General features: G+C 39.3%; 1 protein-coding gene across 30 annotated transcripts in view; it reads left to right on the top strand.

Moving 5' to 3' along the window:
* Positions 1 to 25,862, top strand: part of magi2b (membrane associated guanylate kinase, WW and PDZ domain containing 2b) — a 163,021-nt gene extending 137,159 nt beyond the window's left edge. For 6 of the 30 annotated variants that reach the window (XM_083560821.1, XM_083560817.1, XM_083560842.1 and 3 more), the window contains 10 exons: positions 650 to 765; positions 1,226 to 1,421; positions 6,649 to 6,828; positions 7,042 to 7,227; positions 7,974 to 8,421; positions 10,719 to 10,917; positions 12,564 to 12,707; positions 12,934 to 13,072; positions 18,978 to 19,066; positions 21,990 to 25,862. In XM_083560821.1, coding sequence (XP_083416947.1) covers positions 650 to 765; positions 1,226 to 1,421; positions 6,649 to 6,828; positions 7,042 to 7,227; positions 7,974 to 8,421; positions 10,719 to 10,917; positions 12,564 to 12,707; positions 12,934 to 13,072; positions 18,978 to 19,066; positions 21,990 to 22,046 — 1,754 coding nt within the window. In that variant the 3' untranslated portion in view covers positions 22,047 to 25,862. The remainder of the gene's footprint in view (positions 1 to 649; positions 766 to 1,225; positions 1,422 to 6,648; positions 6,829 to 7,041; positions 7,228 to 7,973; positions 8,422 to 10,718; positions 10,918 to 12,563; positions 12,708 to 12,933; positions 13,073 to 18,977; positions 19,067 to 21,989) is intronic. The other 24 variants (XM_083560822.1, XM_083560823.1, XM_083560828.1 and 21 more) reach the window with 6 other exon arrangements.
* The last annotated feature ends 1,616 nt before the right edge of the window (positions 25,863 to 27,478 follow it).

Here is a 27,478-nt window from a genome sequence, read left to right as displayed (position 1 = left end):
GTCTCCGTACCACTCTGTCCTCTACATCTGCCTCATTTACACCAACTATCTGCATGTCTTCCCTCACCACAGCCATAAATCTCCTCCTTGGCCTTCCTCTTTTCCTCCTTCCTGGTGGCTCCTTACTCAGCATTCTAATACCAATATACCCCATGTCCCTCCTCTGCACATGTCCAAACCATCTCAATCAGGTCTCTTTCACTTTGTCCCCAAAAAGTCCTACATGCGCTGTCCCTCTTATAAGATCATTTCTAATCCTGTCCATCCTCGTCACTCCCAATGAAAAATGATGATTATTAGGTCATATCAACAAACTAGTAAGTTGAAATTCAAGAATATCTTGCAAAAAGTTATTGAATGGAAATCTTGTTAAAATATTTTAATATAATGATGTTTTCCATTAAAATAAAAAAAGCAATGGTTGCCTTTAGTTTAAGGTTTCTGTAGTTTGTATATTATGTGCAGTCTTAGCTGTACAGTACGTTTTGTTTTCGTGTGTCTGATTATATATTGAGATGCTTCCTTGGTTTTTCTCAAATGAATGAACCGACTCAAACTAGTTTATCTAAATCCTTTTAATTGAATTTTTTTAATCGAATTTGAACATATTACAGCTCCTCTGTTTTTTTTTTTTTTTTTTTTTTTTCAGGTGTGGAGTACCAGGAAGTGGAAGTTCACCTGCTGAGAGAGAAGACGGGATTTGGCTTCCGCATCCTCGGAGGAGACGAGGCGGTGCAGGCTGTGAGTCCGGAGGCTCGTGACAAGGCTCGTATGGGGCAACCGAAGAGATCCCAGCAATCTCTTTTCCCTCTTTCCAGCTCAGGAATAATAAAAAAAACAAAAACTGATGAGACAGAGAGAAAATCAGACTTACGTGCGGGCAGAATTATAGCAAAACAACAGGCGATTGTTGGAAGCCAAACTGCTTTCCTTTGCTGCCTCTTGGCAGGACGGAGCTTAGCTTGTCATCTTCAGCATTTCTTGCTGCATAATAATCGCTTGTTATCGTGGGTAGAGCTGCCCACTCAGTTACACCTTTTAATCTAGCTGTGACTAGCACTCCAGATAAAGCCTACAAACAAATTAGCAATAAGGGAATGTCTGGGGTCTACAAAACAAACCGCTGCTTCTTCATGCCACCTCACTGTGCTTTATTTTGTAGTAATACAGAATAAAACCTGGCTGCCTAAATATTAATATATGATCGCCTGTGATTCTGTCACAGATTGTAATCGGAGCAATTATCGAGAACAGCCCAGCGGAGCGGGACGGACGCCTGCGCCCAGGTGACGAGCTGGTGTCGGTGGACAGGATGGCGGTGGCGGGTCGACCGCACAGCTACGTGATTGACCTCATGCACGCGGCGGCACGCAACGGTCAAGTGACGCTTACTGTGAGACGCCGAGTCGTGCCTCATCTTGGTAAGTTCCACACGCCATCAGACTGAATCGTTAACTTCATTACCACGCCAGCAAAGCTGCACTGCATTTCACAACTTTCTATGAGACTGGGTCTAAATAAATATAAGTGCATGGGCTGGAAAAAGAGCAAGTGCTAAGAGCAGAAGATCTGCATGTTTTTTTCTCTAGAGGCAGTCATCCTGTCTAACCTGAGAGACCATATGTGACCGGACCGCCATCACTTCTCCTGATTTATTTAAACAGCCTGTGAATTGGTTGTTATAAGACAGACATGACATCAGTGTTAACCATCTATATTCTCAGGCTCTTATGATGGAACCACGCATATTCCTGACTCTTGAAGCTGTACTCATTTTTTATTCATTTTCTTGTAGTCTCTAAAAAATTCATAATAGCTCTAAAATAATTAGCTTTAAGGTCAATAACTGAATAATAAGCAAAAAATGTTAAAAGGTTACCCTCGTTGATTTATTGATGGAACTAACTGAGAGCATGTAAATGCTATCAAAAGTAACAATAAACAACTCGGATTTAACATTTCTTGAAGAAAATGTAAGACGGTGCAAAAATCATCACCAGACACGATTGTCTTCGGTAAGATGAGCAGTTTGATATGCCACACTGTTTCCTGGGACTTTCAGAGGGGTCGGGGGTCAGTGAGGTCACATGACAATCCATATTATCAGGAACTGTAGAAATGTCTGCTTGTGTATACACATACACATCACCCAAACTTTGCACGGAATAACCTCCGCGCCTCATCCATTTTCGAGATCGCTTCAAAGGAGTCTGGTTTTATTTATGCAGGCTGAGAAATCAAAACAGCAGCACAAATGAAAGAGACGGTTTGTGTGTGATTAGAACTGATGAAGTGTGCAATGAAGTTAAATTACATTTTAAAAATGCACCATCAATCCTGGAGTCGTCGCAAATTAGATCGCGCTCCCTTACCTGCCTGTAGAACTCATCTCACTTTTATTTTACTGTGTTGTGTTTTTTTTGTTTTTTGCTGGTTTTTTTCTCATTTCCAAATTCTTCTACAGTACCTTGGTTTCCCCCTAGTATTCAATAGCTAGTAGAGGGAGTGGGGGTGTAACACGCACTCCTGAATCCAGCCAGTGTACCTTTTTAAGACTGCTGCTCGTGCAGGGTGTTTAAACTGATGGATTTCGTAATCTGTAGCTGACTGAAATAGTATCAGAGTGAATTTACTGATAGATAGAGCACGTTTGAATCAGCCTATGCAACAAGTGCTGTAAATGTGCATGTAAATGCTGCATCACAAGGCAGCGTAACACACTCGATAGAGCACTGCCTGCCTTCATCTGCATGCATGAGCACACAGATGCCGCTGATTGGCTGGAAAGAGGAAAAAGTCCTTTCTATTCAGATGTCAGGGTTTTGCCGACTTTGGCGCAGGACAGCTTTTGCCATAAGCCACTCCAACTCACATGATCACAACACTCATGTCAGGTGACTGTGTACACCTCAAGTCAAGTAAGCTCTACTGTATATGGCTGGTCATTTTAGCCATATACAGTAGAGTACACAGTAAAACGAAACAAGATCCCCCCTTTAGTACCAAGGTGCTGCATGAAACAATATTAATTATCACAAGATAAAACAAAAAACCCACAAAACTAACTAGGATCATTCATGAAGTGCACATTTGCAAACAACACAAATACACCAGTGACATGATCTTTTTCACTCCATTAGTGATGATCACAAATTGTTCTGTATTGTTGAAAGATTTATGACCAAACTTTTGATGTCACCCATATGAGGATGGGTTCCCCTTTGAGTCTGGTTCCTCTCAAGGTTTCTTCCTCATATCATCTAAGGGAGTTTTTCCTTGCCACTGTCGCCACGGCTGCTCATCAGGGACAAACGCACACCATTCACCTTCACTGTTGTTTTCTGTAAAGCTGCTTTGAGACAATGTCTGTTGTGAAAAGCGCTATACAAATAAACTTGACTTGACTTGACTTGACAGAGACAATAAAACCAGTGACACTGCAGCACCGACCAATACAGTAGGTAAGGTGCTTTTTACTTGTCACATGTACATTACAGCACAGTGAAAGTCCTTCTTCGCATATCCCAGCGTTGTTAGGAAGCCGGGGTCAGAGTCTGGAGCAGAGTCTTAAATCTGGAATCCTGGAGCACAGAGGGGTAAAAGCCTTGCTCAAGGGCCCCAAGAGTGGCAGCTCTTAAGTATAAACCCCTGCACTTCCAATCAGAGCCTTAACCACTGAACTACCACCACCCCCCACCGTGTGATAGCTACCACGTGATAGAGTCACGTTTAGGTTTAGCTTTTCTCTTTCGTGGTTGTCGAATATTTTTGTCTTTGCATTTTATTGTCTTGAGTTTATAGTTTTTGTTTTGGAATCTAAAGCTGCATGTACACTATATTGCCAAACATTTGCAGACACTTGGTCATAATAATAGTATGTGCTTTTTGAGCATCACATTTAGTACCAAGTACCAAGCTCATAATTCCCTCCACTCTTCTGGAAAGATGTTCCACTAAATCTTGAGTTTGCTTGTGGACATTTGTGTTCATCAGCCACAAGGGTGTTAGTAAAGTCAGGTACTGATATATGTGAGGTGAGGAGGACTGGGGCGCAGTCAGCGTTCCAATTCATCCCACAGGGCATTGCCATGCTGAAACAGGTTTGGGTTTTCAAGTTCAAGTGAATGCAAAATTTCATTTTAATAATATCCAAAGACGTCCTGTACAGTTGTGTGTCTCTCATGTCACGGAAGGTCAGGTGTCCCAATACTTTTGTCCATATAGTGTATCATCTGTATCTGTTTTTCAATTTTACCTCTTGTTTCTTTTTTTCTCTTTTACCTTTTACCTATATTTTCAATATTGAATTATAAAGAAAGCTAAACTGATGATGAAACCAAGGCCATTTTTCAAATGTATAAAATTTTCTGTATTGAATGGATATTTTTGCAAAGACAGGACACATTAACTGCATAGCTTTTATGAAACCATTCTGCTGTATGCAGCATTTATTTTTCATGAATGTTTTTGAAAAAAAAATGTATTTCTTTACAGTTTGTGCATGTTTTAGTTAAGCAAAGTAGATTTTGTTTTACAGCATTTAGCCGACACTCTTATCTGGAACAGCTTACAATCATCTCATTCAAACAACTGAGCAGTTGCTCAAGGGCCCAGCAGTGACAGTTTAGTTATGGTGGGATTTGATCTCATGACCTTCTGATCAGAAGACCAATACCTTATCCACTGGGCTGCCCTCTCCCCCAGATTAAAATAAATCTACATGATCTAAGATATGTATTTAATACTGATTAAACAACCATAAGGAAATAATCACTGCAGATAATTCAGAGAGAAAAACAGGAGAATAATCCAGCAGTATGTTACGTATTTTATGGTGTGTGATATCTGGAAAAAAAATGTATTAATAAGGAAACCGATTCAAACACAATCTATTTAAAATTTTTGTGAATGACATGAATGATGAGGTTTCTACAGGATTAGAAGGAAATTGCAGTTTCTGACTGGATCTAGATAAAAGCTGTTTTACAAGCTTTTACTCTTTCTAAAAGCATTTTAAAGGGAATAATCAGAATCCACTGATTACTTTTCAGGATGCATGAAGAGATCAGAGCAGATGAAAGCACTGCCCTGTGAGCAGGGTTGGGCAAAGTGTATACTTTTTTTATAAATGTATTTTTTTTTATAAATATATTTTTAAATAAATGTTTAAGAAAGTTCTGTAAAATAAATCAATTTTAAAACAAATATCAAATACCTTAACTTTAAGTGCATCAAAATAAACTACATAATACAGCAGCCACACCATCAACGTATCAAAATAAACTATTGGTATTTAAAAAAAGAAAACTAAAAAATACTTTTACAAGGGAGCATGAATTTTCTTTGCAAGAAGGAAAATTTCCCTTCACCATTACACTGACTCAGTTGATTAGGTAAACAATGTTTGATAGCAACAGCTTTTCTCTGACTAAGTTACCCAATAAATCTGACATGTACAACCAGATCAAATATTTACATACGTTTCCCTGTGACCACCAACAGTTGAATGTTTAATAGTTTGTTAATGACTCATAATTGTATCCTTATGTAGTTACTTGGTGTTTGGTAATGAAGGGCTACTTTGCATCAGCAACACCGACTCAATGACAAACAAGTCATTCATAAGAAGAGAACTGATGGCACCTGCATTCATAGCAACTAGTTTTTAACTAATAAATCATTAGATTGTTAATCATAAATATAATAATATATTATGGGTCAGGCAGTCATTCATGCAATGGTATGCAAAATTATAATCCTACTAAACAGCTACTTCAAAAAGGGTACAATATTTGACAATTAAATATTAATTGAATAATCATTGGACACCTATTTGAAAGCTGGAAGCCTGCATGTTTCTTACTATGACAACCTTCTATCCATTTTCCATTTTCTGCTCTGATCTCAACAAGTCTGGGCAAAATACTGAGTAGGCACCAATCAAAGTCTGCATTTTTATGATGTATTTGACAGTATTTTAAAGCTACAAAAATACAAAACAGTATTTTGATCAGCATTTTCATCAACCCTCTCAAATACAAATTACAAAATCGTATTTTTTATTTGAAATACGTTTTTGAAATACATGCATCATAAATACTGCCCATCCGTGTGTGTGAGTGTGGGAGGAAGTTTTGAAAAGCCAGCAGTGGTCTATATTAGCATCCCATGTCAGTAGCACTGCAGGCTTGGAGAATTAAGATGCTATTGTGTACAGCTTTGCGGTCGGGGCCGGGGGGGTGGGGGGGTTGTCAGATTTTGTGGTTTTGCTCTGACTTTTATGCGGTATTAAGGGTAGCCATTGTGGGTCTTGCTGCCAGCTCAATCTATAGAGTATCTATTAATGTGTCTGGAAGGCTAATAGATAATTAATATGTATTAGTCTGGGACGAGTGCATTTTAAGTATAGATTAGCCTCAGCAAAATGGCAAGCTGGTTGAGCAGATGCCACCTTTAAGCACACCAAACATTTGACTAGCATTTCAGTGCTAAAAGATAAACAGAATTGTGGGTTCATTCACTGACAGTTGAGGACTCTTTATTCAGTCAGCCACCTTGTCTCTGGTTAGAACAGCCCAGCTTTGCTGTATTTTGTAAGGAAAGCCTATATTAAGCAATGACTCAGACTGTAAGTACTGCCCCCTGCAGGCCAGCCCTGTGGAGAGAATGGATCGGCAGCGAATCAGAACAGCTCTCCCCGAGGCCGAGCCGTGTGTCCAGTCAACCTGCCACCCACCACTGATGTAGTCATCCACCGTAAAGAGACCGAAGGCTTCGGCTTCGTCATCATCAGCTCCCTGAACAGACCGGAGAACACCACCACAATCTGTTAGTCTCTGTTTCCTTCTTTCACTCGCTTGGCAAAACATACACTAATCAGTTTTTATGAGTTTGAAGTGCAAACTATAACAATAAAAAGTTGCTAGTTTAGAATTTCGGATTAGTATCTGATAATGTAATTTTCTCTTAGATAGGGAACTGCATATACTCCATGTTTACATTGTTGCTGAACTCAAAATGATCTTGCCCACCTCTTTTCAGCCGTGCCGCACAAAATCGGCCGCATAATCGAGGGCAGTCCGGCTGACCGCTGCGGGAAGCTGAAGGTTGGCGACCGCATCATGGCAGTCAACAATCAGTCCATTATCAACATGCCTCATGCTGACATTGTGAAGCTGATCAAAGATGCAGGACTCACTGTTACCCTGCACATCATCCCCGAGGAAGGTAAGAAAGAACGATTTTACTAAGAACTTTTATTCTGTCTGATGATGAAGGAATGAAAAGTAGCATCATTTGATTGATCCACCAACCAGGCATAACATTATAACGTTATGACTGGTGAAGTGAATAACACTAATTATCTCTTCATCATGGGACCTGATAGTGGGTGGAATAGATTTGGCAACAACATTTTGCCCTCAAAGTTGATGTGAGGGCAAAGGAAAAATGGGTGAGCGTTAGGATTTGAGGAGTTTGACGGGGCCAAATTGTGAGGTCTAGACGACTGGGTCAGAACATCTCCAGAACTGCAGCTATTGTGGGATGTTCCCGGTCTGCAGTGGTCAATATATATCAAAAGTGGTCCAAGGAAGGAACAGGTGTGAAACGGTGACAGGGTCCTGGCCGACCGAGGCTCATTGATGCACGTATGAAGCGAAAGCCAACAGACGAGCTCCTGTAGCTGAAACTGCTGAAGAAGTTAATAGATAGATAGATAGATAGATAGATAGATAGATAGATAGATAGATAGATAGATAGATAGACAGACAGACAGACAGACAGACAGACAGACAGACAGACAGACAGACAGACAGACAGACAGACAGACACAGACAGACAGACAGAAAGACAGTCTGTAGTCTGTGCTAATGGTCTACCGCATCTGTCTGTCTGAACATGCAATTGACTGTTGACTAATATTCTTGTTTTTAAAGCTGCGTTTTTACTTGCACATTCTTTTACCCTGACAGATGTAAATGGCCCCCACTCTGGCCCTACATCAGAGAAACAAAGCCCCCTGGTGGTTCAGAAGCAGAGCCCTTCGACCTCTGCAAATCAGCCGAGTCCCATCTTGACCAACCCAAGCCCCCCGGCCCCTCACCCGAGCCCTGCCACTACACAGTCCAGCCCACAGCGAATGGAGCCAAGCCCTGTAGGAGCACAAAGCACCACACCAGTCACTCAGGCCACTAGTCAGCCCCCCACTGATCCAGTGCCCTCAGGCCCGATGGTGAGTCAGGCAGGACCGGCGGGGGATCAGAGTGTCCCTGTTCCAACCATTCAGGCCATCCCGGTTGTTTCGGGTGTCTCTGTTGTTCAGGGGATTCCGGTCATCCCAGGTGTCCCAGCTGTTCAGCTTACCACCATGGGTGGAGTGCCAGTTGCAGTGCCACCTCAGCTCTACCTCCATGACAGCAGGTACAGTGTATCACACTCTCAGAAGGGGTGAAAGGCCATAGTCCCCAATACACAACTGCTAGTCAGAATGTAGATGAATCCTGATTACTGAAACATATACAGTATATACAGTACAGTGGAACCTCGGAGCTCGCGAGGGTTAGGGACCAAGACCGGTCGCGAGTTCCGAATTTTCGCGACCTTTTGATACGCCCCTTCCAAACCCAAAGAACACTATACGAAATCGATTTAAATGAGTAAATAACACTATTTCACTCCATAACACTTAATTATTAGACAATTTTAATGAGATAAACCTTGATTAGAAATGTTAAAACTAGCGTTTTGAGCAGCTCGCGTTTGCTCACGAGACGATCTGAATGAGAGTCGCCGGTCGGAATGAAAGTCGTGAGCATGCGAGGTCGCGAGCGCTGAGGCCGCAAGCTCCGAGGTTCCACTGTATATACAATACAATTGCAATTCAAACACAAGATAAATATTTACATATCGTGCAAATGCTCATCTCAGGTGTGTATCTTAGAAATCAATCCACGCCAGGATGCTGCGATATGATGCCACTCTGAAGTAGATTTATTTTCCTTTAACCGTGTCACATATTGTCATTTCTCACTTACTGTTTTGAATTTATTAATGAACAACACTTCATTTGTAGCTGTATATAGACATTTGGAACATCTGTGAAACAAATTAGCTTGTGTAATCACTGTCTTGAAGTTAATAACACTACCAAATGCGAGACGCAGTGAGAAACAGTACTACACAAACCAGTCTGTCAGAAATCTTCTACTAATTCTAATATCATAACTGTAACGGAAAAAGAACTGTCGTATCAACGATCACATGATTTTTGTCAAGTAATAATATGTTTCCTTAATTAGTTTATTACTAGACTGAGTTTATGTGAAGAATCTGCCATACGAGTCTTTGTGAATGAGCCGTTACTATAGGAACAGAACGAGTGCATTAATATAAAGCTATCATTTACTTTAGCTGATGTTATAGAAAGTGATTAAACACATTCCGATTCGAGTTTTCAACAGCATTATGAAATGCAGTGTATTATCAGACCACTCCTAAGGACATTCTATTTGTAATTACACCCAACATATAGTCTTATATACACACTGGTGTACACCAATCCTATGCATAACATTATGACCACTGACCGCTGAGTGAATAACACTGATTATCTCTTAATCATGGCACCTGTTAGGGGGTGGTATTTATTAGGCAGCAAGTAAACGTTTTGTCCTTAAAGTTGATGTGTTAGAAGCAGGAAAAATGGGCAAGCGTAAGGATTTAAACGAGTTTGACAAATTGTGATGGTAAAAGGGAACTGGGTGAGAGCATCTCCAAAACTGCAGCTCTTGTGGGCTGTACCTGTCTGCAGTGTCTATCAAAAGTGGTTCAAGGAAGTGGTGAACTGGCGCCAGGATTATGAGCAGCCGAGGCTCATTGATGCACGTGGGGAGCGAAGGCTGGTCCGTGTGGTCTGGTCCAACAGACGAGCTCCTGTAGCTCAAATTGCTAAAGAAGTTCATGCTGTTAATGCTCCATGGGTCAGAACTGTTTTGGCAGCAAAAGAAGACCGACTTAATATCAGGCAGGTGGTCATGTGCCTGATCGGTGGCTATAATGTTATGCTTGCTCGGGGTATTTGTTTCATTTTGAAAATAGAAGAAGACGAATAAATATGCTGGAGTGTCTGGAGAAAAGGAGAAAAGGACATAAAGAATGAGTTTTCTTAGGTTAGTAGATTCACTTTTTGAAAGAGATGCAAGAAATCTGTGCTTTCTTTACTTTACAAATGTAGGTGCATATCAGGCTGTAAAATCGGATACCATTTAATATCGAAAACTTTTGTTCTCTGGACTGGTGAGTGCTGGTACCTGAAAGACCACTCTATTCTCTCACTCGGCTGCGTATTGTTGCCTAGTTTCTGAATCTGAATTATTTACCAGCAGATATCTGCTCAATAAAACATGGCTCTTGGCTCAGGGATCTTTTCATATGTCTTACTCAGCTTTGAGAGCGGAAGAGTGTCTTGGCGGATTTGGCTCCTGCTCAAAGACAGAAGAAAGCAAAGCTTTTCAGGCTTTATGCAAATGGACTGCTGACATTTAAAAAAAGGCTATGGATGTGTAAAACATTACGGCAGCATCTTAAATCCGCAACGTGGGGGGTGTAGGAGTGAAGTGTAGAGACTTTTGAAACACATGCTGCATGCAGTTACTCGGACAAAGCATGTAGTTGAAAGAGACGGGAAAGGCTTTCTACTAATTGAAACTTGCTGCCAGCTACAGGTCGGAGGTAAAAGCCAGGCAGGATGTTAAACCCGATATCTGCCAGCCACCGTACACAGACTACAGACAGCCTCCAGTGGACTACAAGCATCCACCAGTAGCAGACTACAGACAGCCTCCGACTATGGACTACAGACACCCGCCTCCTCTTATTGACTACAGACAGCATTCAATCCCGGATTACAGGCCACAGGTAGGACTATGGACACTGAGGGTTTGTATGGTGGCGCTCAGAGTGTGTTCACATGCTCACATAATATTGTGCTCACATAAAATTGTGTTGAAATAAAACCATACAGGTTGTGTTCAAGCTTTAAATATAGATTACTTCATGAATTTTTACACTCAACATCCACCTAAATACTAATACCTGCTGTACACCTGCTCATGGATGCAGATATCCAGTGCATGAAATCATGCAGACTCAGGGAAAGAGCTTTACACCAAACCTCAGAACAGGAAAAATAAGGGGGTCTCTGTGACTTTAATCCTGACATGCTTGTTGGGAGTCTTTTAGAATTTGCTGGTCTGCTGGGATTTTCACACACAACAAGGTGTGAAAAAAACAAAAATACATCCTGTGTACATACACACCAGAGGGCAACTGATAGCGGATTTTACAGATACTGATAGTTAGGTTGGATCGCATTTGCATATTACCGATTGATCAACCGATATTTTTTATATTGAATACTGGATAAAAAAAAAACACTCTAGGTAGAATATGAGTATGTAAAACTAGGGAAAATAAAACTGAGGAATCATGAAAATGTGCTAATGAAATAAATATTAATATATTAATTAATGTAATTAATAAATATAATTAGATAATTCATTCATTCAAAATAATACATTTAGCGTTTTCCGTGCAGCGAACGTGTAAAACAAACAGCACATGGTGTCATGGATTTGCCTCTAGAGGCCGCTCTCGTAACAACAATTTTCTCCAATAGCCGTTAGATTACTCGGTCGACCTCTAATATACACAATAATATATAGCCTGGTCTGAGCTGACAGAAATCTTATAGTTACTCAAAGAAGTACTCTTTAAGAACCATGATAATCAGAAAAGCATCTAATAACGCACAGAAACCTATAAATTAAAAATAGACAGTTGTTAGATTCTTGTTCTTGCCTGACAAGAGTGGAAGTCTTCTGTTGTTGTAGCCCATCAACGCCAAGGTTTGATGTTTTCTGCTCAATACAGTTGTAAAGATTATATTAATTACTATATGCTTTCTGGCAGCTGGAAGCAATCTGTCCATTTTCCTCCTTTAGTTGAGGTTAATTGAATCGAGTAATTTTTTTACAATATCGATATCTAGGTTTGATCATACTTGCCAATAACTGATAAATCAACAGTTAGTTTTTTAAATGGATATTGTAGGCAAATCATCTTCTGAATACTTATACCAGCCAATCTAACACCAACAACCAGCCACGGTTGAAACCACAGTTAAGATCCCCAATTTGTTGCTTGATGTGAACATTATGGGAGGCTCTTGACCTGTATTCAGCTTTTCGATTCAGCCGGATTACATTTCAAATAAAACTATTTTGTTCATAAACTGCCAGAGAAACTGTGATCATTTTAGTATTAATACTTGACACTGTGATCATTTTAATATTGAAAAAGATAAACTCTCTAAACGCTCTAACCCGAATCTTGTGCTCGAGCCTCAGCTGTGTGTGCTGACTCAGCCTTACCGTGGGCATTGGAATTAAAAATCCATTAGAGCATGAGCATTAATATACCGTCGCTTGCAGTGGGCCAACACAATCAAATATGCAACACTGAGACCAAGAAGAGTCATGAGATGTGTGCTGGTTTCTGTGCAGGACTACGACTATTTTACAGTGGAGCTGGAGAAGAGTGTGAAGGGCTTTGGCTTCAGCATCAGAGGAGGGAGGGAGTACAAGATGGACCTGGTCGTGCTCCGTCTGGCTGAGGACGGCCCTGCTATCCGCAACGGCAGGATGAGGGTCAGTCCTTTGTGTGTGTGTGTGTGTGTGTGTGTGTGTGTGTGTGTGTGTGTGTGTGTGTGTGTGTGTGTGTGTGTGTGTGTGTCAGAAGCCTCAATATTACAGGGACTGGTTAATCTTTAGGATGTTCTTTAAATGAATTTGGACATCAAATAGCCTGGTTTAGGTAACATGGCAGGCTTTGTCTGATTCTTTTATATGTGTGTGTGTGTGTGTGTGTGTGTAGGTGGGCGATCAGATCATTGAGATAAATGGCGAGAGCACACGGGACATGAGTCACGCCCGGGCCATCGAGCTCATCAAGGCGGGAGGACGGCGAGTGCGTCTGCTGCTCAAACGGGGCACGGGGCAGGTGCCGGAATATGGTCTGTATCACATTCCAGTCATAACCTTACAACAATATTCATATTGACATATTGTCAAGTATACTGTAATATTAACAAAGTGCTTTCACTGGTATTTGAGCTTAAAATATTTCTGGAATGGAATCTTTTCCATATTTGATGAATTATAACTTCCAAACATGAATTTAAACCAGTTTTCTACTTACACCAAATGTAGTCAATCAGTCAACAGTGTTTTATAACAACCAGAGGTATAAAGAGAACCTTTAAGAAATCATACTTAAGTAAAAGGATAGATACTTTACTACAAAACTGATTCTATTGCAAGTTAAAAGTCACACCAGGACACGTTGTGAAAAACAGGTGATTTGTGAGGTTTTATGGTTGTCAGTGCTAGCACCGCTTGTGCTCCCTTCCACTTTCTTTACTGGCTGCAGCGTTGTCCTTAATTGATGTGAAACACCTGGCATTCAGCTAAGCACTAATTCGCCTTCATGTGGAGTAGCTTAATTGTCGTGAAAAGACAAATCATATCTACTAACTTTGATGCCCTGTAGATGGCAATATGGCTATGGCAGACACAGCTGCTGTGCAAAATGTGACAAAATGTACAGACAGCTTTTGACTTTTGAATTTTGGTGCTCCCTGTGACTGTGCGGGCAGCCTTGTGCTGCCATCTGTTGGCTTGTTACAAAACTAGTCTGCAAACTTTTTGATACCACCTCGTATATTCAATCATAAGTGTAGTTGAGTAGAGAGTAAAAGTTGCTATATATTTTTGATAGTAAAACTAGAAAGTAGGCAAAAGATGATTTAAATACAGTAAAGTACATTTAATATAAAAAAAATTCACACCAATGATAAAAATCTATTACAGCAATTTTACATATAAACCAATATGGATGCAAGATGCTTTCTCTCTCATCAAATAGTTTATTATTATTCTACAGAAAGACCAGACTCACACAGACGTAGAATTCATTTGTAGAATTGACTTTTTTGATGAATATAGATTCTGCTGATGTTGCTCTGCATAAAAGCACCTGCCAAATGCTGTAGACGCACATTTAACTACAAGTTAAGGATATCAATTAGCCTAGTTGTGTTTTTGTGGCAAATGAGTACTTCTTTTTATTCTAAATCTAAGCTAAATGGCTAAAAGTTTGTGGACTGACTGGAATTTATATATATATAAATTCATTTGAACGGCACAAATTTTACTACCACGCGATTAATCCAGAGCGTATATTTCAGTTTAAAAAATATTTTTAAGAATATAAATAAATAAATATAAAAGAGGCTAAATTGAAACCTTCAACGCAGCACACATTTATTGATAACGTCCTTTCTTTACTAAAAAAAAAAAAAAAAAAAGTTCCACTAAAAAGTAACTTTTAATTACTAAACATTTGTTTTACTGATGCGCCAAGTCTCAAATCAAAATCTGCAAATAAAACTGTCCGTGTGGAAACATAGCTAGAGTTAAGTTTGGTTTCCTGATGATTAACATACACCAGAACGTTGGATTGTAAGTAACATGCTTTACAAATGCTTTGCAGGACGAGCAAAAAGTTTGATTAAAATGTAACTTGCATTGCGAACATCGAGCATCACACAAACAACACGTGAACGGCTCGCGCTCAACTGAGTATAGGCAGCATTTGTTTACTATAGTATTGTGACCACGTGTGTTCTTATGGAAGGAGATTCTCCTTCCAACCAATAAACCTTCTCTCCTTCCTCTCGTCTCCTTCACACCAGCCACGACTCGGTTAAAAGGTAAAGTGCAGGTTAATTTGTTTTATTTTTACTTTATATTGTGTACTAATCATTGTTATTTGTTTCAGATACATTAGGGCCAATAATTTGTACATAATATACCATTAAAATGATTTTCATATGAATAATTTTGGGTGTGTGAAACGAATGATCTGGAACATTATTTCCTATGGGAAAATCCGCTTTGCATTGCAAATTTTTCCAATGTAAATGTTACTTAAATACATTTACAAAAATATTTTGTCTTCATCATGCTCTATGTTGAGTATGGTTTAACTAATAATAAACATACTCTTTTTTTTCCCAACGTTGCTGCAACAGTTTGGGTAGGTAACGGGTCGTTCATTAACGATCCGTCCATTTTGAACGAGTCTTTAATGTGATTTAGAAGAACGATTGGTCTCAAAGAGTAATTAATACATTTTCTACTGGACGTGTATGAGCAAAGCATTGCCAAATCTCTGTAAATTATGTACAGGAAACAGAACTGAGTAGTTCATCTCTTGGCTCTTCTAGACCGAGATATTTGTTCTTTTATCACGTGACTCTTATAGATGCTGTGCAGTGCATTACACATGAAACAGAATTGAGCAGTTTGAGTCCTCTGGTCCGAGTCGTTCGTTTTTTTTTTCACATGACTCCCATATACGCAATGCAGTTATATATACATATATTATTGGATCTATAGTCAAATTTTGTGTATGTAGAAACGTTGGGGAATCTGCTTATTGAAAATTTAACATTTTATATTATTTCTGATCAAAGGAACAAAATTAAATAAATGAAATTACTTGTTCATTTTGATAAATCAGATTCAAAGAAAGAAGTCACTAAAATGTAACCCTGATTCCCTGAGAGAACAAGACTTTGCATCAGCAATGCTTTGGGAACGCTTCTGCGTTGTTCACGCTCTGAATCATGTGTGTAAACCGTCCAATGGAAAGCGTGGCATCACCGTCGGGGTGACGTCATGACTAGGAAGCTATGAAAGCACATGGAGTGAAGCCGGTGCTAGCTATGCCGGCAGTGTGGCATGGAGATGCAGCGTCTCGTTCTCTCGGGAAACCAGGGTTACATACATAACCGGGAGTTGTTCCCTTTCAGGACCTCGAGCTGCGTCAACAACGCTTTGGGAACGAGAGTCCAATGCTGCCAGACTGACCAGTCTCTGCCTAGTGTGTGAGGGCACAGCTAGGTTGAAGTACAGAGGGGTCAGGAGTGGCACTGAGGTCAAGGTTATAAAAGTCAAGTCAAGTTTATTTCTATAGCACTTTTCACAACCAGGGGACTCATAAGAGGATGCAATTGTATCGACAATCCACCTGCTAAGTGTCTGTTTACCATCTTGGTGGAGAGACCTGAATCTCTAAACTGTTCCCCCTCAGGGGCCACAGCCTTTACAACTCTGGCCAGGGATGGACTAGATCCCTTCTGAGAGGAATCTCCCAGGGAGGGTGCTTTAGAAGGGCTACCAGATCCACAAACCATGGACTGCCCGGCAACCGTTGGGCCACCAGGAGGAGACTGCATTCCGGTGTAAGGGAGAATCAGAGGGGGGCAGTGTGATGTCTCTTGAGTCGTGAACAGGTCTACCTGAGCCCTGCCGAATTTCTCCCAGAGCACCACATAAGGGTGGAGTCGCCATTTCCCGGGACTTAACACTTGTCTTGAAAGGGTGTCCGCTGATTTGTTGAAACAGCCCGGAATGTACAATGCCCTTAAGGAGAGCAGCTTTCCCTGTGCCCACAGGAGGATCTGGCGTGCCAGCTTGTACAGGAGGTGTGAGTGTAGACCCTCCTGGTGGTTGATGTAAGAGGTGTTGTCCAAGCAGATCAACACATGGTGACATCTGAGGTCCGACAGGAAATGCTTCAATGCTAGAAGCGCGGCCAGCATCTCTAGAACTCTGGAACTCCCAACACGGGGCCCTGAGATAGGAACCCGGAATCTCTTCAGACCTCTAAGGCATGTAGGGCTCGCCATGTGACCTTCACTGTACGAAGCGGATTGCCCCTCCGAGAGAACCCTCAGGTCCTGAGCCACCACTGAAGGGGTCTCATGCGCAGGAGGTCAAGTGAAACCACTTCAGACACTGCTGCCATAAGCCCCAGCAGTCTGTGGAACTGCTTGACAGTGAGTAACTGCATTTCTCTGATCATCCTGATGGCCGTAAGCATTAACGCAATGCGGGCTAAATAAGTGGTTCTCTGTAATGGAGAAAGCACACTCTTTTTGGCGTTCAGCCGAAACCCCAGCTCCTTCATGTGATCGAGAATGATGCCAGACCGGTAAGTGCTCTGATTGAGCTCATGTTAACCAATTATACGTTCATAGCGGTCTCTTTTGTGGCCCTGAGAGCTAAATCCACTATGCAGCAGAGCTCCTGGAACTCCTGGAGAGCGGAGCAGAGGGTTCGCATGGACATGCGAGCACAATATACACAGTCTGCTCCCTCAGGAAGCGACTTAGCATGCTCCGCTCTCTTCTCACTTCTTGCTTGCCTTAATTCCTTATTTTTTTATACATATACATATATATATATATATATATATATATATATATATATATATATATATATATATATATATATATATATAGTATGAACCATGGCAAGACAATACACACAGAGTGCTTCATGAACAAACAGAAGCTAGTGACGGCTTCACTCTATGTGCTTTTATAGCTTCCTTGTTGTGACGTCACCTCGCCGGTGACGCTGTGCTTTTTTTATTGGACGGATTACACACGTGATTCAGAACATGGACAATGAGGAAGGGTTCCCAACGCGTTGTTGACACAGCTCGAGTTCCTGAAAAGGAACCGATCTTCCCATCACTAGTATATGAGTGTGCTGGTCAGGTGTCCACAAATATAATAATGCTAACAACCATCAAGGGAACCTAGTAAAAAAAAAATGTATTGTCAATTTAACATCAAACTTGGCTGCAACCAAACATTTAAAGCACCTGACATTAGCAATTATTACAGTTATTAGGATGATTAACCCATCATTTTTGAAAGCAGTGCATTCAGCAAGTCCTCCTTTGAACAGTGGATTCACTCAACACTTTCATTCCTGGCTTTGACAAACTATTCACATCAGAAATACTCATATAGAAATGTTGCACAAAAGGCATATAGTGGTATATGCCTTTTGTGCAACATTTCTACATTACTGCCAATTTTTTAGAATGATTTTGCGCCAAGGTTGCCTAATCATGCTAAATTGTTCCGACATTGCCTATTGATCTCAGACAGGGCATGAAGCCTTGCATAGACATCACATGTATCAAGGTAGACATTTTTTGCTTATTGTAAGCTGTTCCTGCAGTTCTGTGTGACTGAAGGGATTTTTACCTTTTATTATGTGATTTTTATATAGCCTTTTTTTTTTTTTTTTTTTTTTTTTTTTTACATTCACAAAGCACATTCTGCCAAAAAATTGTTTAGGACTCAAATCAAACTTACTAAAATCAACTTACCTGTAGGCAACATTTAGTTTAAAAGCTCAAAACTAGAGAATTTCAATGCCATGTCTTGACTGATTGACTACATTTGTGGAAAAATTTGTGTGTACATGAAATATTTATTTAAAATATTCACTGGTCTGTCTCTGGTCTCTACTGGCTGCACTTTTCTCTTACAGGAAAAATCCATAAGAATATCACAATTAATATTGTGGGTGTTTTTTTCAACTGATAGCTAAAAAAAAGTCAGTAATAACCACATTGCTGACTTAATTAAGACTATTTAAGGGTAGCACCTGTTTCCCCGTAGGGGTTTAAAGCTAATCTGTTTGTAATAGTTTATATAATTTTAATTGTCAGTGCACTCAGCTACCTTTATATCTAATCACTTCAGTGAACTCGAAGCTCATGTGCATGAGGCAGCGGTCAGATCTCTGGCCAGCAGCCCGTCACCCTCATCACACAAATTCACATTTGGATCAGGAGGTAAAAGCAGGCCGAACGAACCAGCTTTAAGCTGCTTTACCAGATCACAAATCAGCAAGCTGAAACCCAGCCAGTAGAGATAAGACATTGGTTTGCACCATGCTGTTCTTTAACTGGTTGTAGTTTTTCTGGTCTTCTTCTGCTTTTACTCTTAACGCCAGTCATAGAGTAGATCTTTACTCCCTCTTTCGTAGGAATGGTACCTTCCAACCTTTCCATGTGCATGAAAAGCGACACTCTTGCCTCTCCCTATTTCTTCATAATGGGACACTCTAAAGACACGGTTTGTGGCAAACTGCATGCTTGCTTTTCTCTCTGTTTCTTCTTTTTCTTCCTTCTTTTTGGGGCAGTTCATCATTTTTTCAGCTCGTTGCATCCGGCAAAATAAATTGAAATTGCAATGAAAACACAGGCATTCCTAAATCTTTCATTAGTGACAAAAATCTAATAATACAAGATGTACAGTGTCTGATTAAAGTTTGGAAACATCTAATATTCTATTATTTTTGAGACGCATAAATGTTTCTTTTGTTTATATGCAACAAACTTGTAAAAGGCAAAACCCAGACAAGAATTAAAGAGTGGAAGACTGACTGGAAGAATGTTCTGTGGACAGATGAGTCTAAATTAGACTTTTTGGCTCTAACAGAAGTTGTTATATAAGACAGAGAACATGCTAGAAGATGTTAGCAGACTGCCTCACACCCACAGTCAAACACGGAGGTGGGAGTTTAATGGTTTGGGGTTGTTTTGGATCAGGGAAGGTTGGAGACTTATTCTGGATAAAAAGATTACTAAACCAACATGACTACCATTCCGTACTTCAACACCATGCAATTTTGTCAGGACTGCAGCTAATTGGAACCAACTGCCCCGAAGCGTACGTCCAAGCTGAGCGTTATTTAGAGAGCAAACACTTGGCTGGAGTGTATCTATCATGGAATGACCTCCCCAGTCACCTCACCTAAATCCTATTGAACTGCTCTGGGATGAACTGGATCACAAAGTCAGAAAGAAATCTCCAACTAGTGAAGAACACCTTTGGCATAGCAAAGAAGTTAGCTGAATGTTTTGAGAAACAAACTGTCCAGAGGCCAAGACTGAGTAAAGCTGTTATTCATGCTAAAGGAGGATTTTTCAATGGAAAACATCTGTACATTTATATATTTGTTTTTTTTTTGTTCCAAGTAAATCTTTGTACATTACCTAGTATGTTTTTACTAGTTATTTCCAAACTTTTAAAAGACACTGTATAATATAAGATACTTGACATTTTTGTACATAATGATATTTATAATAAACAGGCATGCAGGTAAAGAAAAATATGATATGTATAATTAATGGCAGATGTTATCAGATTTTTCATTAGTCCGAATCGCGCATAAATCTTCACAGCCTTCCTCCAAATCTCTCCCTATTGCGTGACATTTACAATTTGTGAATCCATAGTAGGACCCAGAGAGTACAAAAGTTTTAGAAAGTGATTTTGTGTGCATTCGAATGCAAATGTTCACGAATGCCAATCAGTCATAAATTACTAGGGGCATACACAGCATGCCTGATTTGCATAAAAGTCCGTTTGCACACAGCTGCAATAGACAAGATATTTTGACGTACATCTATGCTAATAAAAAAATATTATGTCACTGCACAACAGCAACTGAAAGGCGGGGTTTTAGGGATTGTTTTTTTCTCAGAGATTTCAACCAGAAACCTCTTGCACCCTTTCCAATGCTGTGTTTAAAAAGCTGAAGGGTGTCACATGACTGCTTTGATATTTAAATTCGTAAGTGACATCGTAGTACATGCTGTAAAAAAAAAGTGCAGTAACTTGATTCTGTATGATTTCTACAAGGTTTAAATAATTTAGTCTTTAAATACATTTTACACACTCACTCAGGTATAGCTTTGTTCAATATGACAGGGTTTTCATAAACGGAAAATTCCTTATGTGATTGCTCTTGCAAACAATTTATGAATAAATCTTGGTTATATCTAGTTGTTAAATGAAACTTATTACTTTTCATTTTGGTTATTTTAATTATTTAACTTCCAGGTTGAGACTCAAACCATAATTATTGAGGCCCAGGACTGAGATATGTCCCAGTACAAATGCCAACAAGTCCAAAAACAAATTTAATCCAAGTACAGAAAACATCTTGAAACTGTACTTAAGTCCTAGAGTACATGGATTTAAAAAATTAAATAATAAACATTAGCAAGGAGAATTATTAGATTTTTTTATTTTTATTAGATCAATTAATTATTAGATTTATTATTTAGATCAATTTTTAGATTATTACATTTTACTTGACCATTGTCTTTGCACATTCGACCATTTTATTCTTTCTTGTTTATTTATGGTATTTTCTAAACTTTTGTTAAATATATTGTGATATATAAAATGTATGGAGTGTGTTGAAGTGCATTAGTTGTATATCAAAACCAATTTTTGTTTGTATTTCTAATAATGTTTGAGCTGCATTATTTCTCTCCTTAAAAGTGTAGCTGTCACTCACAAAAGATATGATTATGAGTCTAGAGACACATCAGACTTTACAAACTGCATCTTTAATGTGTTATTAGGAGTAGGTCAATTCATATTAAGAGTATTGCTCTTACATTTAGCTCCATTTTAATTCAGAGGGTTTTTGCTAACTACCTCAGGAGCTAAGAAAGCTCTAGACCTATCACTAGCGTAGGAGCTTAGCAAGAAAAGTAAAATATATCTGAAATAATTTTTCATTTAATTCAAGTTTATTTTTATAGCGACATTGTCTTAAAACAGCTTTACAGAATGTAAGAATTTAAATAGAAGAGAATTATGTGTATTTAGTCCTGATGAGCGAGCCTCATGGTGGTTTGAGGAAGAAACCTTGAGAGGAACCAGACTCAAAAGGGAAATCATCCTCATTTGGGTGACACCAAGTGTGTGATTATAAATCATTTAATTCATTACAAACACCAGAGAGTGAATAATATCCTGGGCACTGGAGTGTGTGATTATAATGTCTTTTCAAGCTTGTAGAGTCAGCTGTAGTTGTGCAACCAGGAAAAAATGAAGTTGTGAAATTGTATATATATAATATATATAATTATTATTATATAATATATATAGCTTTGTTTCATCCAAATTTTTGTTTACAGATTTTGGAATATTTACATTTAAATGTCATATATGTTATTTGTCTTTTATTGTTTACTAGACGGTGCCCCCTCCTGGAGTTCTGACCCTCCAGCCCTCGCTGCCTTGCAGGAAGTAGCGTGGCCCCGTTGATCGACTTGTGCCCTTTGTCATTGCCCATCATCTCACCCAGCCCTGCTCCCTGGACTCGCCCCGCCTCCCCCTATCTTTCTCTTTCTCTCTCTAACAGGCAGTGCATGATGGGCCTGGACCAGACATGGTGCTCACTGGAGGCCAGCTTAGCTCGGTGCCACCAGCATTGCAGAGTTGCACACAGAGGAGGGGTGGCAGGTCCATCCAGAAGAGCTGTGTATGAATGGGAAGCAAAGTTCTAGAAAATGACGAACAGTGTCCGGTATGAAGTCAGGGAACGAATGCCAGTCATGGATTGTCTGATCCAGGGTTTTTTTTATGATCATAAAAACATGAAGGGGATTGAACTCGCCTGGATCAAACAGGACCTCGGAGAAGACCAGACTGAACTGTTAAAGTCTGGTTTTCCTGCTCATTGGATGCTCTCTCATTGTGCTCCACTCACCATCTGATAGGGATCTGATCCTGTTCGTATATTCGGTTGATCATGTAGGAGGGCTTGTTTGTATTATTTTGAATTGCTTATATTACATGCCTCTTAAATCCCTGGGGCAACCCGTGAAGAAATTCTATGTGTAGCATGAAAGGTACCACAGTCACCAGAAACTTATGGAGAACTCGACTATTTCAGCAGAATCGTGTTTCATTAATTGTCAGTATTGGTCCAGCGTAGACATGCCCATGTGTACTTGTGTGAACACAACGATAAAGAGGTGAAGATCATGTCATCACACTGCACTTTTCTGTTGAGAAAACACGGTTTAGCTGAGAGAAGCTATCATTGTAATTTATAGGGTTTTTTTAATAATCAGAAACTAAAGGAAAATCGAAACAAACAGTATCATATAAACATACATATCAGTCAGCGACACAATCATGAAGACTTGTACCTCTGACCATCTGTAAAACAGGATCACGATAATAAACAATTATTAGAATAAAATAAGAAAATGCACTACGTTAATGTTATGAAGGCGAAAATGTTTTTAATGACTGTGGACTAGCGAAGCGGAACCTACGATCCACGGATTTCTCAAACACCTCAGTGTGTCATTTCATCCTCGTTGTCCCTGTACTGTGCTTCATGAACCACACCACTGTGGGGCCGGGGCCCCCGTCCCGATGCTTAGAAATCGGCCCTCCGTCGTCTTCTTTTGCCTCGAGGCCATCAAGCTAAAGGGACATTAGTAGGTGGAAGCTGTGATGTTGGATTACACCCAGAAAATGGCAAAGCAAGAGAGGATTGAACTGTGCTGTCTGAGACTAAAGGAGTCTAAATAAATTGAAAAGAGTTTGCACACATGGAGGAAATGGAGGTGTGAGCCTGGGAGATTTGGGGAAATAGCAGAGTGTGTATAGTGTGAACAGAGACCCAGTTGTATGGGGCAGAGTGCCTTACTGGCAGGAATGGATACAGCATGAAATGTGTTTTCTGAGACCACTAACAGTACTTGCTTGGACTGTTACATTTGAGATTTAGCTTTTTTTTTTTTTTACATTAAACATGCAGCTGTCAGATTGTTAATGTCTAAAAAAAAAACTACAGAAATGCGCTTCAGCTTTGACTGATCGTCATGCATTTTTTGTTTGATATATCCTTCACACTGTACGCATTGTTCAAACCACTTTTTCTTGAAGCAGGAGACAGTTAGCACTATGACATAATACCTGGCCAGAACATCAAACATGCCATTTTTCACCTATAGATAATAACCAGCGTCGTTAAAAGAATTTCCAGCATCATTCAAAAGTCAAGAATTGTCACATTTCCCCAGAGTGAGAAAAGAATGTGAAATGTGTTTTCATGAAACTCACTTATAATTGAATTCTCTTCAATTTGGTGTTCTTGCTTGTCCAGTTTTGTCCCACCTTCAAGAAAACATCGAAATTATTCATAGGATTGACTTTAAATTCACCACACATTTGGCCAATTACTGAAGATAAATAAACAGCTATTTTCATAAATATTTTGTGACGCCTGTAAGCAGTCAGGTGGAATGTTTTGTGTCTATTGCGTCTTTAAAATTGGTTCGATCTCTAAATTGGCAAATTGTACTGATAGCTCCAGGTTACAAACCATTCCAAGAATTCAGCACAGAATTCTACAGAAATATGTTTGCTGCTAACACTCATTGTGTGCCATGACAACTTGCCTTGGACTTCCCTTATAAGCTTGTTTGGAGTCAAAGGATCTCTTCTGGGCTCCATTTTCGCTCAGCGGATTATCCGGAGATGGAACATTGAGACCTGGATGATGCCATGGACCATGAGTCGACCATGGCCAGGACTCCAGAGAGTCTCTGGGTGGAAGGGATGGCTGACTGTCTCTCCTCTGTCTATCACAGCAATACTAAGTAATCCTGGCCGACTGTGAGCTCATGTATGTAGAAGAGGGTGGATAGCAGTTTCTTCAGAGTGTGTTACGTTTGAATAAGTTTGGTTTGCTGGCTTCAGAGGCCCCAGAGGAAAACCCTTCAGCCTTCACCCTCTCTGGGTGAAAGCTGTTTAATGATTGAGGAGAGCAGGCCTGTGCTGGAAATTTGGCCAAGATGGATATAGTGAAAATATTTTTAATTGCAGGGAAAAGTGTCCAAATTCTGATCTTCTGGCAATCACATATTACAGATGGCGACGGAATATGACTCTAATATGCTATAAAACCTTACAAGGATACTGGCCACATTACAAGTAGAGAATTGTTCGATTCTCCTTGCTGGCTTTACTCGAGTGCATGAGTCAGTCGAACTTGTGGAGCTAATTCTACAGTTCTACAACTCCACCTGCATAATTTTCATTGATACCTGCCTGAGGTAGAAACATTCAGTCCTAATAACATCTTTTAAGTCTTGGGCGTGAAAGCGAGATCGGATCACTACATTGTGCGCAAGTGTGGAAACTCGCCTACTTTCCGTTTTAAGGAGCAATTTGTGCCATAAAAATGATTTTGTGAGACGAACATTTCTCTCTGCTTCGCCTTCATGTGCAGTGTGCAAATGAAACTACAGCAGGCCTCTGCTGCTCTCCAGCCCACACACACACACACACACACACACACACACACACACACATATATATATATATATATATATATATATATATACACACAGCCTGATAACTGTGCCAACAGAAGACTGTCTACTCAAGTACACGGACTGTAACTAATAAACACGAAGCAGTACAGAAACGTTTATATCCGAGATGAATAACGAAGCTACGTTTGCTTTGATCGCATATCAGAGACCTAAATCTTCGTAAAATGTGAAGAATAAATAAATAACAACGTGCCACAGCGAAAACAACAGCATTCATAAGACCCTGATAGTTTCGTACCTATGACCTGCATTTGTACCAGTTACTGATTCACAGAGTGGTTGAAGTGTGTTAAAGTTAATTGCTGTTTACATGTGAAGATGTAGGAAGAGAAAGACAGAGCATCTATTGCACAGCTCATGCTTTTTCCTGAAGAAGCTGTATCCTGCCTGCTGTGGGGAAATAAAAAAACAAAACAAAACAAAAAAAAACATTTTATATTACTGAGGAAAATATTGAATCTGTGAAAGATGGCACATTCAAGGGGCCCATTTCAGATCGATATTACTGTGTAGTGTTAGATGTGTATTTACCTTGTACAGCTGTACTCCTATAAATATGGTTTAATGTATTATTGATAGTTTCAAAGACTTAAGTGATCAAATATTTTTATGAAATGCAACAGTGCGAATATATTAAATTTTGCTAAACTCTTGTTTACCTGTATGATATTCTGAAATACTGTCAAATAAAACTCTTGACATGGTGTAAAGTATTCATTTTATAGTACTCATTATACTCATGTCCGTTTCTATGAGTGTGAGCAGTTGTTGACGGTATTAAACAACACAAATAAAAAGAAATGATCGTAATTAAAATAGTTGTAGTTTGATTTTTGTATATTGCAAAAATGTGCCTGAAGTAAAATACAATATAATGAGTTGAACAGCCAAAGTTAGATTTTTTGTTTTGAAGCACAAATTGAAACCCGGAGAATATATTCACAACAAATAAAAAACGATGTATAATATTCCGGCAAAATCAGAAATACAATCAACACGAGTATATTTAACAAAAACTACATTTGCTGAATAGTCACCCTTTCATACATCCCACCCTGCAAGAGGTCATTTCAGGGAGGAGGGTGTAAACCTTACTTTACTTACATGGTCATAAAACACTGTTACAATTGTCACAATGGAAAAAAAAAAGTGTATTTACTAATTCTATGTCATAAACAAAATATTGCAGAAGACAAAATGTTTTACTGTACTTAGAAAATTTGACTTACTGGTGCCCAAACTCACATCTAAATATCCACAATTTGCAGCAGTCATTTGTGGGTTAAAATAAAGCAAATACCTTTATATACATTATTTATTAATTTTAATTGTATTTAACTAATCGACAAAATCACCCTTGAATGCATTTATTCAGTAATACACCATATAGACAAATGTTTTTGTCACCTCACTATAACATCGGTTTGATTTGTTTAATGGTAATGACAGTACCTGACCACCAGATGTCAGGGGAGATTAAAGATTTGTGCAGCTTTTACGTTTAAATTCAATTACGTTAGAATCCTATTAAATAAGGAGAAAAATGTAACACAACATACATGGTGAAGAGTGTTTTCACAACCATACAGTTTAGTTGAATTTGTATTAATGTTCCACTAAAAGGAGATATGTGAAGTCTGGTTCTTCATTAAAATTAACAAAGCAGAATTAATTTTCATTGTATATTAGGCCATTCAAATCTATTTAAATAATAATCATAATCATAATCATAAAAATAATACGTGTAAATAAAAATAATAATCAGTAAGACACGACAGATGTGCATAGACAAAAACAATACATCACTGCAACCTCAAAACCCACAAACAAGCAAATTAGCAAACAAACAAACAAGCAAGCGAACAACAAACAGCTCATGCAAGTTAGTTCTTAATGTGCATGTATAAGAGTTGACTCTAAACATCTAAACATCAATCAGCAAAACACTACAAATGTAGCAGACGGACAAATACAGCAATGCACCACTGCATTTAGAAGATTCGTTTAAAGTTGTTCTTTATAAATACAGTACAGATTCGACATGGAGTTTCTTCAACCATTTCCTTACATTACACTGCAAGAACAACCTAAATGCACACAAACAAGCAAACATACTTGAAAACAAACAGACAGACAAACAAGCAAACACCCAGCTCATGCAAATCAGCGCTTAATGTTCAGATAATACTGGTTAATACTATTATACTGGTTCTAAATTATGTATGACTCTATAATCATTGTAAACAAAGCTGTGTGGCATTCTTTAGTTATTTACTGCAGGGAAAATTCTGTTAGTTTTGTTTATAATTTGCATAAAGCGAGCAGA

This window comes from Silurus aristotelis (genome assembly GCF_946808225.1).
Source record: "Silurus aristotelis genome assembly, chromosome: 14".
Classification (NCBI taxonomy): domain Eukaryota; kingdom Metazoa; phylum Chordata; class Actinopteri; order Siluriformes; family Siluridae; genus Silurus; species Silurus aristotelis.
Note: the sequence above shows the minus strand (reverse complement) of the source record. Positions and strands in the feature narration are given on the sequence as shown.